At 52.7% G+C, this 25,706-nt stretch overlaps 1 protein-coding gene across 1 annotated transcript in view; it reads right to left on the bottom strand.

The window, feature by feature from the left end:
* Window positions 1–1,663: 1,663 nt before the first annotated feature.
* ATP2C2 (ATPase secretory pathway Ca2+ transporting 2) overlaps window positions 1,664–25,706 on the bottom strand; it is a 47,018-nt gene continuing 22,975 nt past the window's right edge. The window contains exons 6-22 of the mRNA XM_023226813.1: window positions 23,769–23,893; window positions 23,538–23,635; window positions 22,108–22,209; window positions 20,440–20,529; window positions 16,633–16,734; window positions 15,761–15,917; window positions 12,293–12,463; window positions 11,165–11,262; window positions 11,027–11,077; window positions 9,395–9,561; window positions 7,940–8,008; window positions 7,742–7,858; window positions 7,539–7,625; window positions 6,389–6,536; window positions 4,400–4,498; window positions 4,080–4,221; window positions 1,664–2,491 (exon numbers count right to left, since the gene is read on the bottom strand). Of these exons, the coding sequence (XP_023082581.1) occupies window positions 2,373–2,491; window positions 4,080–4,221; window positions 4,400–4,498; window positions 6,389–6,536; window positions 7,539–7,625; window positions 7,742–7,858; window positions 7,940–8,008; window positions 9,395–9,561; window positions 11,027–11,077; window positions 11,165–11,262; window positions 12,293–12,463; window positions 15,761–15,917; window positions 16,633–16,734; window positions 20,440–20,529; window positions 22,108–22,209; window positions 23,538–23,635; window positions 23,769–23,893 (1,942 nt within the window). The 3' untranslated portion in view covers window positions 1,664–2,372. The remainder of the gene's footprint in view (window positions 2,492–4,079; window positions 4,222–4,399; window positions 4,499–6,388; window positions 6,537–7,538; window positions 7,626–7,741; window positions 7,859–7,939; window positions 8,009–9,394; window positions 9,562–11,026; window positions 11,078–11,164; window positions 11,263–12,292; window positions 12,464–15,760; window positions 15,918–16,632; window positions 16,735–20,439; window positions 20,530–22,107; window positions 22,210–23,537; window positions 23,636–23,768; window positions 23,894–25,706) is intronic.

Here is a 25,706-nt window from a genome sequence, read left to right as displayed (position 1 = left end):
ACATAGTATTATTTCTTATTGTTGGAATATCTTGAAGGGTTTGTGATATACTTTTTCACTCCTGACATTGGTAATTTATCTTCCCTTTTTTGATAAGCTTCTTGCAAGACTGATAGTTTTATTGATCTTTTCAAAGAACTAGGTTTTGATTGATTTTCCTCTATTTTTGCTTTTGCGTTTGATTTCTGCTCTTTATTTTGGTGACTGTTTCTGTGCTACTCGTGGATTGGGTGTTCTACAAATGTAAATCAAGCTGAGTTGCTTAATGGTGGTGTTCAAGTCTACTGTGTCCTTAATGAAAAGAAGGTCTTAGTTTTAATGTAGTCTAATTTATATTTTATTGTTAGCGTTTTGTGTCTTATTACAGTTTTATCCCTAAAGTTTTATATGGTATAAGCAAGAGTTAAGAGTAATTTTTGTTGTTATTGTGAATATCAATTGAACCTGGTTTTTTGATTACTTATTTTTAAATGGGAAGTAAGTTTCTTGGGCCAGCAACGTGCCAAAGGATCCTGAAAAGTAGAGCAGGAAGTATCCCTGACTCAGGGGGAAGCACCCCTTAGCAGACTGTGTAAGTGGCACAATTCAGCCTTGACCTCTTAGTGGTTCCATGGGTTGGCAGCTTCTGGGAAGACAGCCCCACTGCTCAAAAGGTTTCTTCTCCAGCCAGCCCTATGTCTGCGTCTCACTAGGAATGGCCGTCTCTGCATCTCCTCCTGTGGCCCTGGTGTCACACGTTGGGTCGGAGAAGGGCTTCTTCCCAGGCTTTGAATCCTACCATGGAGGACTTTGGACTCTGCCTGGAACCCAGGCAGGGGTCCACTCTGACCTTCCTTATCTTGGTCCGACCCAGCTGTTACCACCCCTGGTAGCCCTTTTCATAGCTACTGTGGCTGGGTGCATTGGTTACTTTTATCTGACAACTTGGCCAGGCCAAGTTGATTTTCGTCAAACACTGGGCTAGATGGCACTGTGTGACTAACATGTAAGTCCGCAGATTTGAAGTGAAACAGATTATCCTTCGTAATGTGAGTGGGCCTCGTCCAGTCAGTTGAGGACTACAAGAGGAAAAGGCTGAACTCCCTTGAGGAGGAAATTCTGCCTCCAGCCTGCGTCCCCAGCTCTTCCCTGGGTCTCCAGGATGCCTGCCTGCCCTCAAGATGTTAGACTTGCCAGCCCCACAAATCCTATGAACCAGTTCCTTAAAACAAATCTCTGCATCTCTCTCCATCCTGTTGGTTCTGTTTCTCTAGTGAGGCCTGACTAGTAACTGGGGGGTTCTAGCTCTGGCCTCATTTCCTGAGAGATGGGGACGGAGTTCCCCTTCTGGTTCTCTTTAGTGGTTCTAGCGTGGCTTCAGGCAGAAGAACAGCATGGTGACCTCTCTCCTCTGCCACATGGAAGAGCCAGATCCGTTGTTGGAAGTCTGTGGGGCAGTGGGAAATCAAGCTCGTCTGCAGGCAGCAGGAGACACTGCTGTTCTGATTCCGGAGAGAAGGGCCACTTTTTGAGAGAGAATCTTGCTTTGTTGCCCATGCTGCAGTGCAGTGGTACAATCTCTGCCTCTAGGACTCGAGCCATGCTTGTGCCTCAGCCTCCGGCGTAGCTGGGATTAACAGGTGCGCATCATCAGGCCTCGCTACTTTTTTTTTTTCTTTTAATTAATTTTTAGTAGAGACAGGGTTTTGCTGTGTTGGCCAGGCTGGCCTCAAGTGATCCGCCTGCCTTGGCCTTGCAAACTGCTAGGATTACAGGTGTGAGCCACCATGCCCAGCCCTACTCTTTATCTCCAAAAGCCTTCCCCATAGGCCATTCATGATGGATTGCTGCTCACCCCAAGTGGCCATTAACACACAGCTGTGGGTTTCCAACCTGGCCCCTTGTATGAAAAACCGTAGGTAAACGCGTCAAAAGAATAATAGCCCCTGGCATAGCACTTTATTTAAAAAGCCCTCATTTTATGATGAGGAGGTGGGGCCTCCAGGAAGACAATGGGCAGAGTGTGACCATCCTACCCACTGCCTCTCAGAAGCCCCGTGTATCTGGCACGAGTGGCCTGCCTCACTGCAAGCTGTGGCACAGATACCTATAGAGACGTGGTTAATAAAAATCATTGTGATTTAATAAATAGTGTGATGTTTCTGGACAGGCCACTCCCTGTCTGTCCCAGAGCCAGTGGGAGTGCTGGATGGATGTGGACCTGGGTCCCGGGAGCCCACGAGATGCCTGCAGCGTTCCCAGGAGGAAAAACAGTCACTGACAGAAGGCTGCGGCGTCCGTCCTAAAAGTCTCCCCTGAAGAGGAGACACCGCAGGGGCCACAGGCACATCCAGATCGAGATGATTAGGGAAGGTGCCGCAGAGTGAGGGCCACTACACATCTTCATGGTGCGTCTGGACTCTCTGGGTGCTGCAACAGTGTTTTTCGTATAGTTTGAGGAGCTCTGACAACATGAAGACAGATGAGGCCAGTCCAGTTAGAAACAGCAAATCTGCCAAAGGGGAAAACAGAAAAGGGTCAGAGAGCGCACAACGAGCACACAACGCAGCTCTGCCGCCCCGGCAGGAAGCTCCTTCCCCGAACATCCTCCTGATGAAGTGAGAGGTGCAGAGGACCAGCCCTTTTCATTACCCCCAAGGCAGGGAGATCTTCCCAACCCTGGAGCCAAAATGCTACAGTTCCAGAAGGCCCTGCCCATCTTTCAAGGCAAGCTCCAGGCAGCTCCAGAGCACGGGGTGGGTCCGGCAGGCAGCTGGGGGTAGGTTATGGACTCGGGCTGGAAGGGGAATGAGTTTCCTTTCCCGACAGCACCTGTTCCAGCACGCTGGTGCTTGCAAATGTCCTGAGTGACCAGTCTGGGCTCCCTGTCCAGTGCACCCTGACACATTCCCTGGGATGAATTCCCAGCGTCTTCCTCTGCTCCCGTCATATGCTGTAGTGAGGAATGATCCCTGGCTCCCTGTTGCGATGACTCCCAGCATACAGGCTGCCAAGCACAACCCCTTCAGCCGTGGGAAGACGGCCTCCTTCCCAGCAGGTGGAAACCTCCAGTGAGCACATTGTTTTGGGGGTTCCTGTTGTCTGTTCCTACAGGGCATCGCGGGTGACCCACACTGCTTTTTGGAGGATAGGGCAGAGTTGACCATCCCAGTCTTGCCTGGAACTCATAGGACCGTTGTCACTGCAGCCTCAGGCCTGATGGATAGTCCCATGCCCCTCCCGATCTGAGCCACGACCCACTCTGAGCCCTGCCAGCGAGGGTGGGCCCATGAAGGCTGCCTCACCGGCCTCCCTCGTCCTCTACGAGGGAGTGACATCTTGGCTTGCCCTCAAGATGTTAGACTTGCCAGCCCCACAAATCCTATGAACCAGTTCCTTAAAACAAATCTCTGCATCTCTCTCCATCCTGTTGGTTCTGTTTCTCTAGTGGTGGGGGTGACTGTCAGCACCTTGGGGAGAAGGGTGGGGTCGATGGTTTGCCCCTGGCTCCCTCTTCCCCCCAACCCTGCCTCCACACCTGCCATCACTGCAGCTTCAGAGAAGGGTGACACAATCACTTGGCTGAGGATGTCGAGGAGTTCCCTGGGCGCCACACCACGGCGTGTGCCCTTGGAAAGCCATGGTGACTGAATCGTGTCCCTTTCAGCCAAAACCAGAAGACAGACCAGCTCCCTGTCTTCAGGTGACCAGATCTCTAAGTCGCACTACTGGCCCCAGGGTCAAGTCCAGGCTCCCCAGTCCCAGGCTGAGTCCAGGCCTTGCACAGCTCCCTCCACGTGCTCTGAGCCTCTAGCCCAACGCCTGTGATGCTGATGCCCCTTGGACCCCAGTCCCTATTCCTGAGCAAGGGGCCTCTTCCTGGAGGTTTGTGTGTGTCCTCTGTGCCCCCCTCACATCACCCACATTAGAGTCCCTTCCTGTGAGGGCAGAAGGCCCTGGAGAGAGAGCCGGCCCCTGGTGAGTTCCGCTTTCCCGCGCTGGCCCCTCCTGGGCTGCAGCTCCCAGCCTGGCAGCTGCCGCGCTCCCCCACCCACGGCCCTGGTCTGAGGTCACCTGTCGTTCCCGTCCCCACCACTCACCGAGCACTCCCAGATTCTCCGTCTGGAAGACCCTCTGCAGCGGGGGGATATAAATGACCGCCAGCTGCCCCAGGATGGACCCGAGGATGGAGTAGAGGAACATGCGGTTCCTGAGAAAGCCGATCTCAAATATCAGCTTGGTCTGCGGGGAAAAAGTCCACACATGGGGGATTGTGTGCTGTCCACAGCCCAGGTACACGCAGGAGAGCTCTGGCTGCCCACGCTGAGCCAGAGCCGCTCAATGCTGTGGGCAGGGCTGGGGCACTGCTGTCGAGAACATGCCGCAGCTCTGCAGCAAGGAGGGTCAGCCCTGGTCTCACCTGAGAGCGGCAGGTCAAGGCATTGAAGAGATCAAAAAACACAAAACAAGTGAAGGTCATCGTCGTGGTGCGGGGAGTGCTCGCTCTGTCTTCAGGCATCTGGAAGGCAAGCGCACGCGCGAGAGGTTAGGCGGGACGAGACATCATTCATCCTGAACCAAAGGGCACAGGCCTGCCTCACGGCTCCTGGGGCATGGCAGGGGGCCACTTATAAGCTCAGTAATAGGAGTGGGTCTCACAGCTTCTTCCAGGTGTGAGGTCCGTGGCTGCCACACCAGCGTCTCCCCAGCACATGCTGGTTTGCTGCCACCACGAGGATGGGGCGGGGCACCCACAGACAGAAAAAACACCTCCTCTTCCACGAAGTAACTGTCTCCCAGGGAGGTGACGCCTCTCCAGTTCAACCCACAGAGTGAATGTCACTTCCTACAGGGAAGGCTGAAGGAGGGCTGATGCCCAAGGCGATGAGAGCCTGTGAGGTGACCGAGTGCAGCTCTATGAGAGAAACCCTGGAGTCCTGCCCAGCTCTGAGCCCTGCAGGGTCTCAGGGGTGGGCAACATTGCAGGGTATGGCCAGAGCTGAGGTGAGACCAGCCCACGGTCAGAAGCTCTTGGGCAGTTTTTTTTTTTTTTTTTGAGACGGAATCTCACTGTGTCACCCAGGCTGGAGTGCAGTGGTGCGATCTGAGCTCACTGTAACCTTCTGCCTCCCAGGTTCAAGGAATTCTCCCACCTCAGCCTCCTGAGTAGGTGGGACTGTAGGCACCCAACCACGCCTGGCTAATTTTTGTATTTTCAGTAGTGACGGAGTTTCACTGTGTTGGCCAGGCTGGTCTTGAACTCCTGACCTCAGGTGATCCACCCGCCTTGGCCACCCAAAGTACTGGGATTACAGGTGTGAGCTACCATGTCTGGGTGATGTTTGTGTTTTCAGTAGAGACAGGGTTTGCCACGTTAGTGAGGCTGGTCTTGAACTCCTGACCTCAGGTGATCCACCCGCCTTAGCCTCCCAAAGTGCTGGGATTACAGGTGTGAGCCACCACGCTCAGCCAGCAGTTCTCACCTCAACTTGCCACCCACCTGAGGAGAGGCTACTCTGCCTGGCCGGGGCAGCAGGCCATGGATACCCTCCTGCACTCGGTGGCCACACCACAGGGCTAAGCCATGAACTTGCAGCTGAGCCTCCTGGAGCACGTGTGTTAAAGTGGAGACAGAGGCACGGCCTGGCAGCTCAATTCTTAGGGGTGCAGGGGTGCTGACGCCACTACTGGGACCCCACTCTGAGGACCACCGGGTTGGCCCATCTTTTTCACCCCAAGCTGGACACGCACAGGGCCTTCACGGCCTTCCCAGGCCAGTAAGAAGGCAGGGGAAACAGAGCTGTTCTGCTTGGGACAGACGGAGAGCAGGAGGAAAAATGGATGCAGGGTACCTGGCTAGGGTCCCTCCCCCTTCCTGCACATGTGCGACCTGCAGTGTGGTCACAGGGGTCACCTGCCTCATTGCCCACCTAGCTCATTGCCCATCCTGGCCCAGGGCTGAACCTGCAGGCCTTGAAAAGTTGACCCAGGCCCAGATCCGAAGCAAAGAGTCACCTCTAGACCATAACACAGGAGGATCTTTAGCAGGTTTCAAATTGTTTGCTGGTGACAAGGGAACAGGGGGCATCCTGTCCCATGTAGAAAAAAACCTGATGTACGGGGCCTCATGTACATTTCAACTCCCATCTTGGCAAAGTCATCCCCACCCCGCCAGCCTCTGCAGTTCCCAGGCACACACCTAGCGACCTCCCTTCCTTCAGGGGTCACCCAGTCCCTTTGCCTCATGCTCCCCGTCCCTCTGATGGCACCACATTGTCCTGTATGTGTACATGTTTGCCTCTCCCAGATGTGAGCTGGGGCAGAAGGGCAGGGACTACAGTCCGCAGCATCTGCATGGCCCCAGGACTTGGAGAACTCTTACAGAACAAGAGGGGCGGCCCTTGCTCACCTCCTTCCAGAAGATAAAGAGGGTCCCACTGATGATGACAACTGCAGACATGAGGACCTTCAGGATGAGGGCTCTGCTGAGGATGGTGTCCCCCACACTCCGCGGTGGTTGCCTGAGGGTGTCTTTGTCAACGGGCTCTACCCCCAAGCTGCTCCAAACAAGACAGACACTTTGAAATGAACCAGGAATGAAATAAAGGACCCTTGAGACAGCCGTGCGTAAGCCTCCCAGGCCAAGTGGGCACAGCGGGCAGGGCCAGGCATTTGCTGAACGCCCCCAGGCATCACACCTGCCCTCCTCAGTGCCTTCCAGAAGCCCCAGAGCCTGAGTCCGTGGGCAGCTGTGCCCCTCCATCTGTCCCGCAGGCTGAAGGAAGACCACCCACTGAGGCCAACCACACACAGTCACATACACCCAGGCGAGCTCCATCACCATGAGGCGACCCCCCACGTTGAGCCTGGAGAAACAGGCTCCAGGCTCCGCCCTCCGCAGGGCCCCTCATCAGCTGAGACCTGCCTCCAGCCAATTCCACACAGCAGGGTTGAGGCTAGACCAGCAGCGGGTGGCATAGTGGGAGCAGCTCAGACACAGCTCAGCCCAGCTTCGTGCTCCCAGGGAGAGCTGGCAGGAGAGGTAACCCTCACACTTAGCTTTGGGGACACAAATGAGGACTCTCTTTCCCTTGGCAGCTGTCACTGGTAATAACAGCAACACTGAGCTCCAGCGGAAGCAACGTCGGCGCTGCGCTCACACGGTTACGCACGCGTGGCCGCGTGGGTCCCCTGACTCCAAAGTACATTCCTTCCCCCACACCACTTGGCTGGCCTGCTGAAGGGGATATTAAGGAGCGGGTGGACTCCTGAGCACCTACTGGGTAGCAAGGTGCTTTAGACAGCAGGGATAAAACACAAACTCCACCTCCACGAAGCTGATGTTCTAAAGGGGAGACAGATCACGATCAGACCCATAAGGAAAAGTGTGTCTGTATCTTCCTCTCTAGGGAAAAATACAGCAGGGTGAGGGTATTGAGTGGGAGTGCAATCAGGGAAGACTTCCTGAAGGCAGTGACTGGAATGAAGAATAAGAACAAGCAAAGCAGGTTGCCCAGGGAGAGCATCCAGGCAGAGGGAGTGGGAAATTCCATCTTCGCCCAGCCCTGCCGGCCCAGGTCCTTTCTCCTCTGCCTTCTACTCCCAGTCTCACTCCAGTGCAACACACTTTAGTTGTCTGGGAACTCCTGATGGAAAGCGGCAGTGTGTGTTCATCCCTGTAGCCTTAGGGCACAGCCAGCAGCCGCAGGCAGCCCCGCCGCGGGGTAAGGAGACACAAGGCTCCCAGCTGGCCCGGCCTTACCTCTGCGCCGGCGGCCCATCCATGATGATATTGATCCACAGGATCTGCATGGCGTTGAGGGGGCTGGGCAGGTTGAACACGGTGGACAGAGTGATCAGACTGAGGGCGGAGATGCTCCTGCAGGCCACACGCAGCCAGTCAGCGGCCGCCCGCCAGGAGTGGCCCTTAATGACACTCGGAATGCCGGCCTCTACTTACGTGCTCAGCTGGAATCGGACAAAGTTTTTGATGTTGTAAAAAATCCCCTTGCCTTCCTCCACCGCATTCCTGCAAGGCAAGAGAGCCGTTTACTCACAGAGAGGGCCTGCAGGAGGGCTCAGCCAGTGTGTTGGTTGCTGCAAGGGGCAGTGGGGACTTGCCCAGATGGGCGCTCTACTTGGACCTCTGCTGGTTCCCCTTGCTGGCATTCTTGGGGACACATTTGTAGGAGATGGTAGTGTTCTAACAGGTGCCCCTTGGTCACTGGGAACTGATCCTCGCGCCATGTTCGCCTTTCTGTGCCAAGGGTACACTTGATACCTCCAATTAGACCATCAATTACTCTTCTGCCGAGCCCAGGGATCCCATCCCTGCCCAGACTCCCGAAGTGCTCCGTGCATCTCAGCGATTTACCAAAGAGAAGAGAGAGACGCAGCAAAACCAGTTAGGCCTAAAAATGAGCTCCGGGGGACGGTAAGGAGGGAGGGATGGGGAGGCTGAAGGATATCGCCTACTTCTGTCTTTAGAAGGCTCTTCGCAGAAGCCCTTTTACACCTTGACCTGGGGTCATGCAAGTAGAAAAATCATCTATGCACCGTGCCCCGTCCCCCCCCAGATTTTACTAAAAAATTTTGCAAAAGAACTATAGAGCCGATATGATGACTTTTTTTTCTTTCTTTTTTTACTAAGTGTGTTAAGGCTTCCTACGGCGAATCAATTGTGGAGACAGCTTTGTAAAGTGCACGATCACACCTGGCCTCAATATTTGTTCATTTGGATTTTTTGATATCAGGTTTAAGTTTTCCCTCACCCCCAACTACTACGATTTGCTTATGAGGACAGTCTTAGTTAGAACTAACTAAAATCAGATCCAGAGGGAAGGTAAATGTATTAAGGAAAAAAATACAGAAAAGTGAAATGGAACGAATAGTTTTGTGTAAACCCAGAATCTAAAGAGCACCTCGGTGGGGAGCGGTGGGGGTGTTTCTACCCAGGTCTCTTTTCAATACATGAGAATTATATGTCGACACGTGAGCCTCACACTGAAGATGCTCATTGTAATCCTTTCTCACCCGACACTCAACTGCGAGCATGTATTTGGCCACAGGTTTTCCTTACAGATTCAGCTGCTGCCCACCAGCCTGAGCCCGGCGGGCATTCCCAGGAACATATGAAATGCACCCAAGGCAGTAAGTCCCATCCCTGCTTCATGTCCGTGACATTCCCCTGGGTGCAGCATGCGACCAGCCCCAGGGGCCGTGGACCCCATGACCGTGCTATGAGAGGCTCTTGGTGTTCGGGGTTGGGGGCACCTGCTACACTGACGAGCCCCAAGATTCAGCTCTCCCTGGGGACTCTGCGAGCCACCTCCGTCTCCACAGTAGCAGGTCCCAGGGAGAAGCTGGTGGCCCCAGGCATTTTTGCAACTAAAAATCTACCAGAAAGGCGGCTTACATGATGGCTGAGAAGTCATCGTCCACCAGGATCATGTTGGCGGCCTCTTTACTGACGTCCGTCCCTGTCTGCCCCATGGCGATCCCGATGTCTGCAGACTTCAGGGCCACCGCGTCGTTCACCCCATCCCCAGTCATGGCCACGATTGCCCCTGACTCCTGCAGAGCCTTTGGAAAGAGCAGGCAATGAAGGCTGCAGCCCGAGGACCAGCTCGCAATGCCTGGCCACGCACACCCTGTGGCCAGCCACAGAGACCTCTGTCTGGAGGGCACGTGGACTTTGAATCCCAGTTTCACCCACATTAGCTGTGGGAATTGGGTGAGCCCTTGAACCTCTTGACCTCAGTTTCCCCATCTGCAAAGTGGAAGCAACAGTTCCTTCTTCCCAGGGCTGTAGTGAGGCCCAAACTGAGATGGCAGATGTGACGGTGCCCAGCACGGTCAGGAAAGGCTCATAAAGGTTATCCATCCCCAGTAATAAATAGTAATCAACAGTGTGGCCCTGGAAACCATGAGGTACCTGGTAAGTATGACTACCTTCTTTGAGGAGTAACTCGCATACGGATTTACTCCATAGAGCTAAAAATAACATGAAAGAAGAAAGCCCGTCTACTAAAAGAGCTCAAGGGCAAACTTTCAGAGCACAGGCGAGAAAACCAAGCACATTTTCTACCTTTTTTTCATATGCAGGGTCAGAAAAATCACATCAGCTCTTTATTGGGCACCTGCTGTGTGCCAAGAGCTTCATGGGGCCTGGCTTTGTTTAATCCTCTACCAACCCTGTGAATTAGCTGACGGCATTAATAGTTCCCCCATTTTACAGATGAGGAAACAGAGGCACAGAGTTGAATGACAGGAATAATGCCAAAAAGCACCCAGCACTTTGGGAGGCCAAAGTAGGTGGATCACCTAAGGTCAGGAGTTCGAGACCAGCCTGGCCAACATGGCGAAACCCTGTCTCTACTAAAAATACAAAAATTAGCCGGGTGTGGTGGTGCAGGCCGTAATCCCAGCTACACGGGAGACCGAGACAGGAGAATCGCTTGACCCTGGGAGGCAGAGGTTGAAGCAAGCCGAGATTGTGCCATTGCACTCCAGTCTAGGTGACAGAGCGAGACTCCGTACCTCCAACCCACCCCACGCCGACCCCTCACAAAGAAAAAAAAAACGAAAAAGACAGCTTCTGTTGTAGTTTTTCCCTTTGCATTATGCAATTACAGTTCCCAGTTTTCAGTGTATGTGGCAAGGGTCCCCTAGTTCTCCCCTCCTCCTTAAAAAGCTCCCCAGGTTTAGTGAGGTTCGTGTCCACCCAGCTAGGAATGACACTTCCCAGCATCTCCTGCAGCTGAACCTGGGTCCATGACTGCGTTCTCGCCAAGGGGCTGTGAGCGCAAGTGACACTGGCAACTTCAGGGCCTCGTCCTCTGCAAGGGAGCTGCCCGCATGCCCCTGCTCATCCTCTTCCCCTCCCCCTGGCTATGAAAAGGTAACCCCTGGGGAACTGCCCCGGACCTAGAGAAGGAAGCCACACCGGGCCCTGCACTGTCACCCAACAGACACATGAGCTCCTTGAGCCACAGTGTCTCTGGCCCGGCCCCAGCAGCACAGCCTGTGCCCGCCTCACCCAGCGAACCTTGATGATTTTGAGCTTGTGCTTTGGGCTGGTCCTGAAGAACACGGACACCTGGACATAGAGACGTGGAAGGTGAAGAATCAGATTTCAGAGCTGTGACCCAGCCCCGCCGCCAGCCTTGCCTCCGGGGGGACCCACCTTCCCCACGCAGTCGGCCAGCTCGCCCTTCTCCACGCTGTCCACCTCCTCCCCAGACATGGCTTTCAGCTTCCCGTTGCACAGGCCGATGTTTCTTCCTTCAGGAGAACCTGTTGTGAAGGTCTGCTCCGAGGCCCCCGTCCCCACCGCTCACTCCCGGCCCTACCTTGGCCACGGGGAATACCAAGAATAAAACCATGCTGGAGACCCCTTTACTGAGGACCTACTATGCTGCGTGGCCTTGGTTCTATCCACAGGATTAACTTACACCAAATGCCTTATTATCCCCACTTTAAAGGTGAGGAAACACAAGTGACTTTGCTGAGGACACACGGCTGGTAAGGAGTAACACTGGAACCCGACACGGCTCTGATTCCAAAGCCCATGAACCTTTTTACAGCACCAGGCTGTGACAACCCATATAACAGTAACTAGAGGGGCTGGGCGCAGTGGCTCACGCCTGTAGTCCCAGCACTTTCGGAGGCCAAGGCAGGTGGATTCCCTGAGGTCAGGAGTTCAAGACCAGCCTGGGCAACACGGTGAAACCCCATCGCTACTAAAATACAAAAAATTAGCTGGGCATGGTGGCAGGCGCCTGTAATCTCAGCTACTCAGGAGGCTGAGGCAGGAGAATTGCTTGAACCCAGGAGGCAAAGGCTGCAGTGAGCTGAGATTGTGCCACTGCATTCCAGCCTGAGCAAGAGAACAGGATTCAATCTCAAAAAAAAAAAAAGTAACTAGAGGAGGAGGGCTGCTAGCCCTGTACTGATGAAGACTGAGGGTCAGAGTGGTTCAATGATTTGCCAGGGGTACACAGCTAGAGGCAGAAGGCAGACTGAAACTGTGCATGGCCATGATGCTGCCTGTGAAGACAGTGGAGGAAAAGCCCCTGACACACAGTAGGTCCTCAGTATCCATGAGGACTTTTCCCCTTTTGCAGAACCTGCCAACATTTCAGACATAGGAAACATTGGAATGCTGGCCCACGAATCCTCAGCGTCTTTTCTAAGCCCACAAGGCTAGATGTGAGCACTCCTGACCGTTTGCTGAGGCTTCCCTTTGGTTGCAGCCCCGCATTGTAAAGGATGGACGGTCCTTTTGTCCTCACCCCGACTCTGTCCCGGTTACCTATGGCCAAGGCCGTCTCCAGAGCATCTCCCGTTATCATCTTCACGGACACGCCAGACTCGGAGAGAACCTGAACTGCTTCCTTCACGCCAACTCTTGGGGGGTCAATGATGCCCACGAGACCCAGAAATGTCAGCCGCCCCAGCTCGGGCCCAGAAGCCAGAGCCAGAACTGAGGAAAGAGGGGGAGGAAGGAGGGATCACCGGGGGCTCAGGGGCCATCTGTTTTTGTTGTTTCTGTTTGTTTTGTTTTGTTTAGAGAGAATTTTGTTCTTGTTGCCCAGGCTGGAGTGCAGTGGTGTAATCTCGGCTCACCGCAACCTCTGCCTCCCGGGTTCAAACAATTCTCCTGCCTCAGCCTCCTGAGTAGCTGGGATTATAGGCATGCGCCGCCAGGCACGGCTGATTTTTGTATTTTCAGTAGAGACAGGGTTTTACCATGTTGTCCAGGCTGGTCTCAAACTCCTGACCTCAGGTGATCCGTCCACCTCAGCCTCCCAAAGTGCTGGGATGACAGGTGTGAGGCAACGTGCCCAACCCTTTGTTAGTCCCCAGCCAGCCCCCACCATGGCCCAGATCCTCCTTGGTCTGCGGAGGGCTCAGGCATCAAGTCCCTAGACTGAAAGTGAGGACAGAGATGCCTGCAGCGGCTCTCAGGCCTGTGCAGATGCACACCAGACAGAGAGGGGAGCCAGAAACAGCCGCACAGCAGAAAATACCACTGCTGTCCACTTGATAGGGTTGGACTGTGTCCCCACCCAAATCTCATCTTGAATTGCAGCTCCCATAATTGCCACGGGTTGTGGGAGGGACCGAGTGAGACAGAACTGAATCACGGGGGTGGTTCCCCATACTGTTCTGTGGCAGTGAATTCGTCCCATGAGATCTGATGGTTTTATGAGGGGTTTCCCCTTCGGCTCGGCTCTCATTCTCTCTTGGCGGCTGCCATGTAAGACGTGCCTTTCACCTTCGCCGTGATTACGAGGCCTCCCCAGCCACATGGAACTGTGAGTCCATTCAACCTCTTTTTCTTTATAAATTACCCAGTCTCAGGTCTGTCTTTACCAGCAGCATGAAAACAGACTAATATACCACTCATGGTATAAAACCCACCCCACTTCCCAACAAAAGTGGCCACAGAAACCTGTTTGAGCTGGCCCAGAATGGGACATGTGAGGTGGAGTAGGATAGGACATTTATGACAGTTCTTGCCCTCATGTGCTCTGTGCTAACTCATTTTGTCATTGCCAGCAGACGTGGGGGAGCTGCACAGAGGTTAAGAAACATTGACAGGGGAGCGACCCAGCTGAGGGGACTCTTGCTGTGAGCTTGCCCTGGGCCTTGACTCTCTTTTGGTAGCACAGAAGCCAGGCCCAGCTCCTGCCAACCAGGTGATCTGAGAGGGGGTGGTGGACTTTTCACCTCATTGACACCAAAGACAGGGCTGGCATCCCTCCTGCACCAATGACACTGCTGCTCTTCCTCCCCTTTTCCAATGCCCCCCCCTCCCTGAAACGGCTTTGCCAACCCAGAAGCATCCCCTGCTTCTAGTGGCCACCTGGCAGCCCTCTGTCCCCAGAGGTCCTCACTCCTGCCTCCGTGCTCCCCTCACCCCGACTCTCCTTCCCGCTCCGTGGGGGTTGTCATCTTCCCCTGGATGTGTGTGGGGTGGGGGGTCTCAGAGCCCAAGACAGGATTCACTGACTCTTCCAGTCCTCACAGCTATCACTCCAGGGGATCTAGCAGGTTGGGGCTTCTCTGAGTCACCCGGGCACTGCCCCAGGCCTGCCAGGCAGCAGGCATCAGTTCACGGTCACCTGCTGAGGAATAACATCCCTTCTCTTCTCAGACCAGACACGGGTTGGGAAAACGCACAGGCCTTCTCTAAGGCCAGTTCCCAGGTTGTAGCTTTCCCAGCCACAGGTGGGAGACAAGTCCATTTGTAAACACAAAAGGACCTGCGTGTGGACTGGGGGACACAGGAAAAGGTCTCACTGTTCCTTTGCCACTGACCCGTTCTCATTACGCTCTCCCCCAAAGCCTGGAGCAAACCCCTGGAACGTGTTGTCATGCGCTGCAGCAGAGCAGCAGACATCCGGGCGAAGGCGCTGGCTGCGCTAGGCCGGGCTGTCACCCGGGCTGCCCGGTGGGGATTCAGGCCGTGGCCTCACACAGGCACTTCATGGTGCCCAGCACACAGGTGGGGCCCAAGTGCCAGGAGCAGATTTAGAGGCCAGGGCCACGTGGGATGTTTACTTACTCACACGTCCACTCTTAAGTGAGCCGTTTCATTGTCAGCAGAGGCGCGATGTGACCAGAACAGGGAGCTACTGAAGGGCTTGGTCCTATCAACCATGACGAAAGCAGCTGCCACCTACGCGCCAGATTTTCTCCCAATCCCTCCACTGTGCAGGAGGGATGCCACAGCTCCGTCTTTGGTGTCAGTGAGGTGAAAAGGACCTTCTTACACCAGCCCCTCTCAGATCACCTGGCTCGCAGGAGCTGGGCCTGGCTTCTCTGCCACCGAAACAGAGTCAAGGCCCAGAGCAAGCTAAGACGGGATCCACCGTCTCTTCCAATCCTTACAGCAATCAGTGAAGTCACTACTCTCATGCCTTCCTTATGCATATGGGGAAACTGAGGCACAGTATTTACCTGTGGGCCTATTGTAGACCCAGCGCTACACAAACCATTTGGGAGGCAAAGCGCCCGTGCTTTGGGGAATGCTCCCCTCACTCGGGAAGAGGGGACACATGCTCGGCGCTGGCTTCACCGTGCCCCAGAAAGCCACAAGGGTCTCGCTCCGTACACCTCTGAGCAAACTTGCCAGCAACCTACAAACTCTGTTCCCCGAAGGGGAAGACCAAGGCTCCTGAGCCAATAAGGCTAGCCCAACGCCTCTCACTTCCCCCAAGGGAACACCAGCGCCTAAGGCCAGCCCAACGCCTCTCACTTCCCCCCAAGGGAACAACAGCGCCCAGGAGCACTTCTAAATGCTTCCTCTGTACCTGGCTAGGGTGACAAATGACACCAAGGGAAATGTGAGTTTTAATGTTCAGCCCATCAGGGAAGGCACTGGCTCTGCTGCAGAAATTTGAAAATGGCCAAGGGAGAAAATATATTCCTTGACTGAAAAGAGCTTCGGGTTTTCCTGACAAGAGGCAATGAGCAGAAAGACCTATTGGGAAAATCAATGTTTGGGGTGCAGCCCATTCACCTGCCTTAGGAAACTCAGCAAGGGAGGGTCCCCCTCTTCTGTGGATTAACTGGGGTCACTGAGGAACTGGGATGAGGCGGCGGCCTGCCTTTCATGGGACCATCAGGTTCCAAGCACGTGTCATTGCTCTCAGCATGCCGCCTGACTCCTTGGGACAGGTGACCTCCTTGACTGGGGATCCTGCTTGAATGCACTTAAAAGTCAATGTTACACGCAAGCTTAAAGCTCTGGGCTGGGGCCACAGGCACTGACCTCGCAGCCCGAGGGACCCCATCCTCTTCTCTTCCTGCAGGCAGAATGACCTCTGCTGGGGTGTCAGCGGCAGGGGGATGCCTCCGTTGTTGTACATGGTGCAGTAGCGGATCACCTCTTCCAAGGCCCCCTTCATGAAGTAAATGTCTTCCTGATCCTTAGAAAAGACAAAGGGAAGAAATCCACTACCACTGGAAGCCTTGGTTCATAGTAACCATCGCCCCACTCTGCATGAGGTTACAAAGACACACGCAGGGACGTGGGCAGTGGAGTTATTTATAGTGCGCTGGGGCTGTTCACAGGTGCTGGACAGGTTCGCTAAGTTCCGGAATCCCGTCCATGGAATGTTTTGCAATCCAGAGAAAGAACAAGGTCAGTCTTCAGCCTGTACCACCCTTGTTCTTTTTTCAGTTCCCTCGTTACGGTCACTCAGAGCATCTTGTATGTTTCATGCATGGGAGGTATCATCCCAGCTCGGACATGCCTTTGGGGTGTGATTAACTGGGAATATTTCTGTTAGACTATTGCCTCCCTAGGGCATCACCAAGTCTATTTTGTACCCACCCCCAGCACTTGGCTTGTCATAGTGAATCCACGTGAGTAGCTGATCCTGCATTTCTAATAAATTCTCGTGTGATACAACCGCGGCTACTCCGGGGACCCTGCTTTGAGAATTTCTGTTTTAAACAAAAAGCCAGAAGCAGACCCAAGAGAATCAAAGGTTTGATGGTGATTAGGTTTTTCCATGTATTTGGAAGGTCACAGAAGCAGCCAGGAACTTTCAAATTATCCTTGAAGTCTGCATTTGGCTTGATTTCTGGGTGGCGGCCTGGGCGGAGAGCGAGAAGAGGCTGAAGATTGAAAGGGCTCACCTCAGTCTTCAGACTGCATTTCACCGCCATCCACTTCTGCTCTGAACTGAATGGAATCTCTTTTTTTCTTACGTATGAATTTTTAATATCACTTAAGTCCATCTAGAATAATAAAATGCACATTTTTAGTGAGTCATTTGGAGCCAATCGCTATACAAAGCTCAGTCCATGTAAATTATTCATTGTTCAAACCACCTCTGGCAGATAAGAAAGCCAAGCATTTAGCACACAGAAAAAAATGGAATGTCCCACCTAGAGAAAAAAAAAAAAAAGTCTCTTCTCTTGGCTGCAGCGTAGACCTGATGGTCTCTGCAACAGCTTCTATCTGAAATCTGCTTAGAAACAAACCTGCAGTGTTTCCGCCGGGAGGAACATTGCACACTTGAAGGTGTAGCCATTTCTCAAAAGAACCCCCAGAGTCAGCAAGGCAGCCCTGCTGTCCACAGCCTGGGGTCCTCGCCAGCCCTGCTGTCCACAGCCTGGGGTCCTCGCCAGCCCTGCTGTCCACAGCCTGGGGTCCTCGCCAGCCCTGCGTCCAAGCCTGGGGGTCCTCGCCAGCCCGGCCCTTTGTTGCTCTTTGATGGCTTTTCGATTAGTGACGTGACAACTCAGAATCTCAGTTTCCCCAAGTGTAAACCAGCCATGACCCATGCATCCCACTGCCCCACAGGGGGTGAAAATGGGGTGCAGCAGGGGCACAAAAAACTACTCCTTTTACGTAGAAAGTGCAGATATGCGAACAACACAGTTTATCTGCAGTATTACACTTCGGGGGAAGGAGTGAGGTGATTAGGGAAAAATGCCTGAAACATCTCCTCAGTGGGGTTGAATTGTACCCCACAAAAGATATGTTGAAGCCCTAACCCCGGAACCTCTGAATGTGACCTGATTTGGAATAGGGCCTCTGCAGATATCATCAATTTGAGGCTATTAGGGTCGGCCCTAAGCCAACATGTCCGGATCTAAGAGGAGGAAGGCCGGGCGCGGTGGCCTGTAATCCCAGCACTTTGGGAGGCCGAGGCAGGCGGATCACGAGGTCAGGAGATCAAGACCATCCTAACATGGTGAAACCCTGTCTCTACCAAAAATACAAAAAGTTAGCCAGGCATGGTGGCGGGCGCTTAATAGTCCCAGCTACCGGGGAGGCTGAGGCAGGAGAATTGCTTGAACCTGGGAGGCAGAGATTGCAGTAAGCCGAGATCAAGCCACTGCACTCCAGCTTGGGCAACAGAGCAAGACTCCGTCTCAAATACAAAAAAAAAGAAGAGGAGGAAAACGCTGCACGGAGCCATGGCAGGGAACACCTCATGACGTAGGCAGAACTTGGTGTGAGAAGCCAAGGCAGGGATGTGTGTGCAAGTCAAGGAATGCCTGGGGCTGCCGGTGACACCCAGAAGCTGGGAGATGGAGCCTGGCCCTGCTCACACCTTGATTTCAACTTCTGGCCCATAGAGCTGTGTTTCAGTGTGTTTTGGTTACTCTAAATCACCAGCCAGTGGTGCTTTATTTCAGCAATCCCAGGACCCTAATTCAGGAGCAATAATGGAAGAAAAGTTGGGAACCACTGGCCTGGCCTCAGTGCCATTTAGAGCAGGAGAGACAGGTAAGAACCACGAAGTGCTTGCCCCATGCCTGTCACATAGGCAGCACTTCCTACGTGCCAGCCAGTGTTTATTCTATATTCTAAAATCTTAAGCCAGGCCCCAGGAAAGGGGAAAATCATGACACATTAAGGAAATCTCCCAGCTTCTAGGTTCTGGAACTTCTCTCCTGTCTAGGCTGCAGGGGCGGCTGGTGGCAGGAGCAGGGTGACACACGGGTGTCATTCCTGCCAGACAGGCTGGCACCTTCCCTTCTGGGCAGTGAGGAGTTGCTGAATGGAGCAGACTCAGCACTATTTTGAAATGGGAAATGAGCTCCATTCACTATTACAGACGCTGCAGAGAAGATTATCTTCTTTGAACAGAAGGAAAATCATATGATGTCATGATTTCTGTTTGTTTTTTTGAGACAGAGTCTTGCTCTGTTGCCCAGGCTGGAATGCAATGGTGTGATCTCGGCTCACTACAACCTCCACCTCCCAGGTTCAAGCAATTCTCCTGCTTCAGCCTCCCGAGTAGCTGGGATTACAGGTGTGCACCACCATGCCCACTTAATTTTTATATTTTTAGTAGAGATGAGGTTTCGCCATGTTGGCCAGGCTGGTCTCAAACTCCTGACCTCAGGTGATCCACCCACCTCGGCCTCCCAAAGTGTTGCGATTACAGGTGTGAGCCGCTACGCCCAGCCTTTTTGTTTTTTTGAGGCAAGATCTCACTCTGCCATCTAGACTGGAGTGCAGTGGTATGATCACAGCTCACTGTAGCCATAGACTCCTGGGCTCAAGAGATCCTCCCACCTCAGCCTCCTGAGTAGCTGGGACCACAGCCATGCACCACCATGCCCAGCTAACTTTTATATTTTTTGTCGAGATGGGGTTTTGCTATGTTACCCAGGCTGGTCTCAAACTCTTGACCTCGAGTGATCCTCCCACCTTAGCCTCTTAAAGTGCTGGGATTTGAGTCACTGCGCTCAGCCTGTAATGACTTCCCAATGCTTTTACACTGGGGAAAAACGACTGATCTACTGTCACAGGGGCTCATGAGACGGCAACCACCTCCCCCCGACCCAGCACCAGCTTCGGGAAGGCAGTGGTGTGGGAGGTCGGAGTCTTGCATTGGAGGGAGGAACAGGTAAGTTGATAACAGAAAGCAGTGAAGTGAGCCCGGGATGAGAAGAGGTGTCTGCTGGGATGGAAACTGGAGTGAACTTGAAGAGAAAGTCAGTGCTCGCCAGGGAGGACAGGCAGGAGCAGTCAAAGCCCAGGAGGAAGCAGGAAGGGGGGTGAGTGCAGGGGCCAGGCTGGGTGGCAGCGAGGGACCAGTGCTGGCGGATGAGCACCCTGAGTCAGGCTTTTCCCTTGACCTTGATGGAGAGGGGTCTGATCAGACCCGAGTCAGAGACAAGTCACACCGCAGAAAGCACGGGGTGGGCCGGGAAGAGGAGCTCCCGCAGTGTCCAGGGGAGCCCTGGCTCTGGGTGAAGAGGAGGGATCCAGGCCAACTGGCCATGGAAACAGACATGGGAGCTGACCGGGGCCACCTTCCTCCTTCCTTTGCTGCCTCCTCTTAACCTCTTCCAGCCCCTCCTTTCCCATATCCTTTGTCCTTTCTTCTCGTTGCTTTCCTGTCACCTGCACTCCCAGCCCATGTTTTTCTGCCTTTCCTTCTGCTAACTTGTGCACAGAGCACAGCAGACCCCCATCAGCCCCCATCCATCCCCTCCACACTGCAAGCAGCCACTTGGTACATGACGCTGGGCACAGAATGACCTGGGGCAATCCTGCACAGCCACAGAGCCCAGGATGTAACGCTGAGCCCCAGAGTCACTGGAATGCATTCCCAGGAACCAGCCCCTCCCAGTGGTGCCTCGGTGAGCACAGGATCATGTTGGACGCACAGGGAGACTCGTTCCATTGTCTGTCGCCCCAACACCTGACCAGGGCCTGAACCACAGGGGAGCTCATAGGACTCTTTTGGAATCGCTGGAGGAGGGATTAGAGACCTGCAGAACTTTCTGAAGTCCCATGGAATCTCAGAGCTCACCTCCTCTACCACCAACAGATGGCCCACGGCCAGCTTGGGCCATTTTCTTCCGTGATTACCTAACATCCCTAGTCCTGTTAGCTCAGACAGGAGCTGGCTTTCTACCAACGAATCCAGCCCCGAGTGGAAGAATTCCCCACACAGACACCCCAGGACATCCTACCTTCATTGCCAGCGCCATCAGGGCACCCTCGGTGGGCTGTCCCATCACGGCGTTCTTTCTGATGACCGCGTTGTTGGCGACACAGCCCGCCTAAAAGGGGATTATCCCGACGTCTGTAGTTAGTACTGGGCTCATGAAAAAGTTAGACACTGTGGGCTTTTCCCAGTTTTACAGCTGGGGCTGTGGGGATGAGACTTGCTCTTTAAAACAGCTCAGCGTCCTGGCTTTTTAAAAGGAACACCGTGACTGTTTCTTGGCTGTGCTGAATGTTGGTTCCCACAAAGCTACCATGAGGGAACCCAGCAGGGAGGCAGGTGGACGGGTGCTGATGAGGCAGATGACGCGGAGTGACCCGTAATGGGGATGATGGCGTTTCCACTTGGGGTGACAAAGTGTTCTAGACAGTGGTGATGGTTGTACAACTTGTGAGCGTAATGAAACCACTGAACTGTGCGCTTTAATGGGGTGAATTCATGGTAGATGACTTCCGTCTCAATTTAAAAATAAATATTTAAAAAATGAACAAGAGACAAGCAAAAAGAGCGGGATTCCCGGCACCCTTCCTTCCCGGCCTGGTGAGCCTGGACACTCACATTACTTCTCTGCCCATTTCTTCTCTTTTTTATTGTTACTCACTAGTTTTACATATTTTTGTTTCATTCTTCATTCATTCATTCGAGGCAGAGTCTCAGTCTGTCACCCAGGCTGGAGTGCAGTGGCATGACCTCAGCTCACTACAACCTCTGCCTCCCTGGTTCAAGGCAATTCTCCTGTCTCAGGCTCCTGAGTAGCTGGGACTACAGGTGTGCGCCACCATGCCTGGCTAATTTTTCTATTTTTTAGTAGAGATGGGGGTTTCATCATGTTGGCCAGGCTGGTCTTGAACTCCTGACCTCAGGTGATTCACCTGCCTTGGCCTTCCAAAGTGCTGGGGTAACAGGCATGAGCCACCACACCTGGCCGTATTTTTGTTTTTTAATCTGCAAAACCGAGACAGCGTTCACTGTGATAGCGAAGTGGCCGCTGGAGGCAGGCCCTCTGCAAGTGGCGCTCACAGAACTGTACAGACGAAGAAGGGTGCTATGTGGGGAGGAGTGAACCCCTGTGAAAGGGTGAGTACAACTCGGAATGCAGGACTCATCACAGCAACAGGGGAACGTCATCACAGGCTCACTAAGTAATAGGGGAAATTTATCACACGCTCGCTCATAGCAATAGGAGAAATTCATCACAGGCTCACTTTTTGCCATTCATCAGGCAAGTCTCTGTGCAGGAGTCTCCTTAGAGCCTTCCCAGTGGGCAGTGATTAGAACAGAGGCTTCTAGCTCTTCTTTTTAAGTATTGTTTTAAAAACATAATACAAACAGGGTCTCACTATGTTGCCCAGGCTGGTCTCAAACTCCTGGCCTCAAGTGATTCTCCTGCCTTGGCCTCCCAAAGTGCTGGGATAACAGGCCTGAGCCACTGTGCCCAGCCTAGCTCTCCTCTTACCTCTGATGTCTCCATCAGTTTTGGGGCCATTTTTTCAGTGCTGTGACAGCCTCACCCCTGGGTGGTCCAGTCATTGTCAAGAACCAGTAAGTCCAATGGCTGTTTCGCTTTTCAGAGAGACGCCCCAGAAGCCCCAGTGTAAATGCCTATTTCCCCCGTGGTGCTTTTGACACCTACCTCCACTAACTTTCCTACTGAGACACTGGAAAATTCCTTGATGACTTCCTTGGATGGTAGAAGACACACAGTCCCTTGACCGTCATACCCAACTCCGCTGACCTGCAGGGCGAGGCAGAAGAAAGGGTGTCGCCAAGAGTCAAAAACATGCTCCCCCCGTTGGCCCACAATCCCAGTCCTGGGGATTCATTCCAAGGACATAATTCTAAGTGTGGACAAGCTTTCAGTATGAAGATGTTCGCTGAAAGATTACTGATGAATCGGATACGTCACTGATGGCACAGTGCCAGGCATCAGTAAACTGCAGCAAGTTTACTCAGTGGGACACTCTGCAGCCAGTACAAGTGATGGTTAAGAAAACTAAGGACTAGCATAAAAGAGTGCTTATATTCTAAGAACAGGGGCGGACAAACGTGTTAGCCTTTGCAGCCTATTTCCAAGTTGGTCCTGGCTACTCAGCTCTGCCGTTGCGGCACACTGAGGCATGAAAGCAGCCATTGGCAACGTTACACAAATGCGTGTGGCGGTACACCAAGAAAACTTGATTTTCAAACAAGCACTGGCCCATGGGCAATCATGTGTTCACCCCTTGCTTTGGCCAGTTTTGTAGAAAAAATATCAGGATAAAAAGTTGCACATTCAGGGAGCTTCCAACTGCGCCAAACACACAGAAGACACTGAAAAACACGAGGGGACTTGGGAGGCTGAGGTGGGAGGATCCCTTGAGCCCAGAAGTTAGAGGCTGCAGTGAATCATGATTGCACCACTGCACTGCAACCTGGGCGACACAGCAAGACCCTGTCTTAAAAAACAAAACAGTCTGCACATGGTAGCTCACGTCTGTAATCCCAGCACTCTGGAAGGCCAAGGCGGGTGGATCACCTGAGGTCAGGAGTATGAGACCAGCCTGGCCAACATATAGTGAAACCCCATCTCTGCTAGAAAATACAAAAATTAGCTGGGCATGGTGGGGCGTGTCAGTAGTCCCAGCTACTTGGGAAACTGAGGCAGGAGAGTCGCTTGAACCCGAGAAGTGAAGGTTGCAGTGAGCCAAGATCAAGCCACTGCACTCCAGCCTGGGTGACAAAGCGAGACTTTGTCTCTCAAAAACAAACGAAAAAACCACAAATGGACTAATCATGGTTTGTTTATCACGGAAGGTATGGAAATATTTTTCTAGCTGTTAAATTTTGTAATGTGCTTACAATTAATAAGTAACTAAAAAAGGAGTCTACCTTAAATTGGTCGTCTTTTGAAAGGAAGTATGGGATGATTAAAAAGAAAATTAGTCATGTTAGCAAGGAGATTGTAAGATGACCTCAATTTCTTTCTTCCTTATTGTGTTCTAGATGACATTGTGTGCTTTATCTAGAAAGGACACAGCCTGGCTGGGTGCATCTTTAAGGCTTGTAAATTCCTCTGGGGCTCACCTCGGCATGAAGCCCATCTGACGTTACAAGCTGGGTCACTGTCATTTCGTTGGCAGTCAGAGTACCCGTCTTATCAGAACAGAGAACACTGCAGCAACCTGGCACAACAGACAACAGTTTCTAGAAAAGTCGCCACCCTCAGGCTTGTGAAATCCCCAGGCTGGATTGTCCTGATAGCCAAGCCCCCATTCAATTCCACAAGTAAGAATCCCACCGGCCGGAGTCCCTCACCTAAAGTCTCCACGATGGGTAACTTTTTCACGATGACCCGCTTCTTGGCCATCCGCAGCACTCCCAGGACCAGCGTTACCATGACGACGATGGGCAGACCCTCTGGAATGGCCGCCACAGCCAGGCTGGAGCGAAAGGTCAAATGAGTACCCTCCTTAAGGAGTGTGTGACTCTCAGCTGGGGCTGGCAATGCTTTGGCTGGTGAAGCTTGTCTTAGGTGTCCCCAGCATCCTGGTTCTATCCTCTGTTCCCAATCCTAAAGTGCACCTGCCTCCTTCTTCAGCACCCATTGTCCTGAGCCCTCCCCTGCAGACCCTGCTCTTGGGAAGGGACCTAGCCTGTCAGTCATCCACACCTTAGTGTGAATTAGTCTGTCAGCTGTTTTGCCTCTTTAAAAGTATCTTGTATTTACATTATTCTCATTTATTAGAAAAGGCTTTGGGTCCCATGAAAGGAACTCCCAGAATCAGACAATAAGTGGGAGTAAGAGTTTTCGGTTCCAAGGGCCCTCATGGGTCCCTTGAATTTCACTTTTCGTGAGCGTAGTGGTGTAAACACTTCCTGTGCGGAAGCCAGATGAGGAAGTCCAGGTCAGGGGAGGTGAAGAGCCACAGCGACGCCCTTGCCTACTGTGTGGATCTGTTTCAGGGTATCTGCTCACTTCCTTCTTACCCCTCCAACTCTCCCCGTACGGTGCGACCCCACTCCCCCATAACCAGGTTGACTGGATTTGAGGGGAGCGTGTGACCCAAGCTGAGCCGGTGAGATGCTGTCTTGGCAATGAGACTGGGGCTACAGCACACGGATGCCCCTTCCCTGGGTGTGTCAACAGGTGAGAGGATGTGTGGAGGGGGCTCCTTCTGCCCCTTTTGGCTGAGACTCCACAACATCAGGGCTGAATGGCCCCACATCCCATACTCCTGAAGCGGTGGAAAGGTATGATGCCTGGTGCCTGGTGTCCAGTTTGACATAGTCGGGGTGGGCTGTAGATAGGACAAGAGTGTTTGCAAGTGGGCCACTGTTGAAGCTGGGTAGTGGCTACATAGGTGTTCACTTTATCATCCTCTCTGCTTTGGTACATGCTTGAAAGTTTCCTTTAAAAAATGTAAAAATAAACATGAAGAAACCATGACAACCCATATGTCCATCAGTGAACACATGGATGAGTCAAATGTGGTCTATGTATGCAACAGAATACCCTTCAGTCATAGAAAGGAATGAGGCACTGGCACATGCCACCATGTGGATGAGCCCGGAAAACGTGCTGCTGAGTAGAAGAAGCCAGACACTGCAGGCCACTCAGTGCGTGAGTCCACTCATACGGGATGTTCAGAATAGGGAAACCTACACAGAAAGAAAGATGAGCGACTGCTTAGGGCTGGGATGTGGGCACAGGCGGGAATGTAGAGTGATAGCTAAAGGGCAGAGCATTTCTTTTTGAGGCAATAAGCAAATGTTCTAGGCCAGGAGTGATGGCTCACACCTGTAATCCCAGCACTTTGGGAGGCCCAGGCGGGCAGATCACCTGAGGTCAAGAGTTTGAGACCAACCTGGCCAACACGGTGAAACCCCATCTCTACCAAAAATACAAAAATTAGCCAGGTGTGGTGGCGTGCACCTGTAATCCCAGCTACTCAGGAGGCTGAGACAGGACAGTCACTTGAACCCGGGAGGTGGAGGTTGCAGTGAGTCGAGACTGTGCCATTGCACTCCAGCCTGGCGACAGAGGGAGACTCCATCTCAAAAGAAAAAAGAAAATCTTCTAAGGCCAGGCACAGTAACTCAAACCTATAACACCAGCACTTTGGGAGGATCACACTGGTAGATCATTTATATTATATATATTATATCTATCTTTAAATATATAATATATATTATATATATCTATCTTTAGATATATAATATATATTATATATTATATATATCTATCTTTATATA

Source organism: Piliocolobus tephrosceles, chromosome 17 (genome assembly GCF_002776525.5).
Source record: "Piliocolobus tephrosceles isolate RC106 chromosome 17, ASM277652v3, whole genome shotgun sequence".
NCBI lineage: Eukaryota > Metazoa > Chordata > Mammalia > Primates > Cercopithecidae > Piliocolobus > Piliocolobus tephrosceles.
Note: the sequence above shows the minus strand (reverse complement) of the source record. Positions and strands in the feature narration are given on the sequence as shown.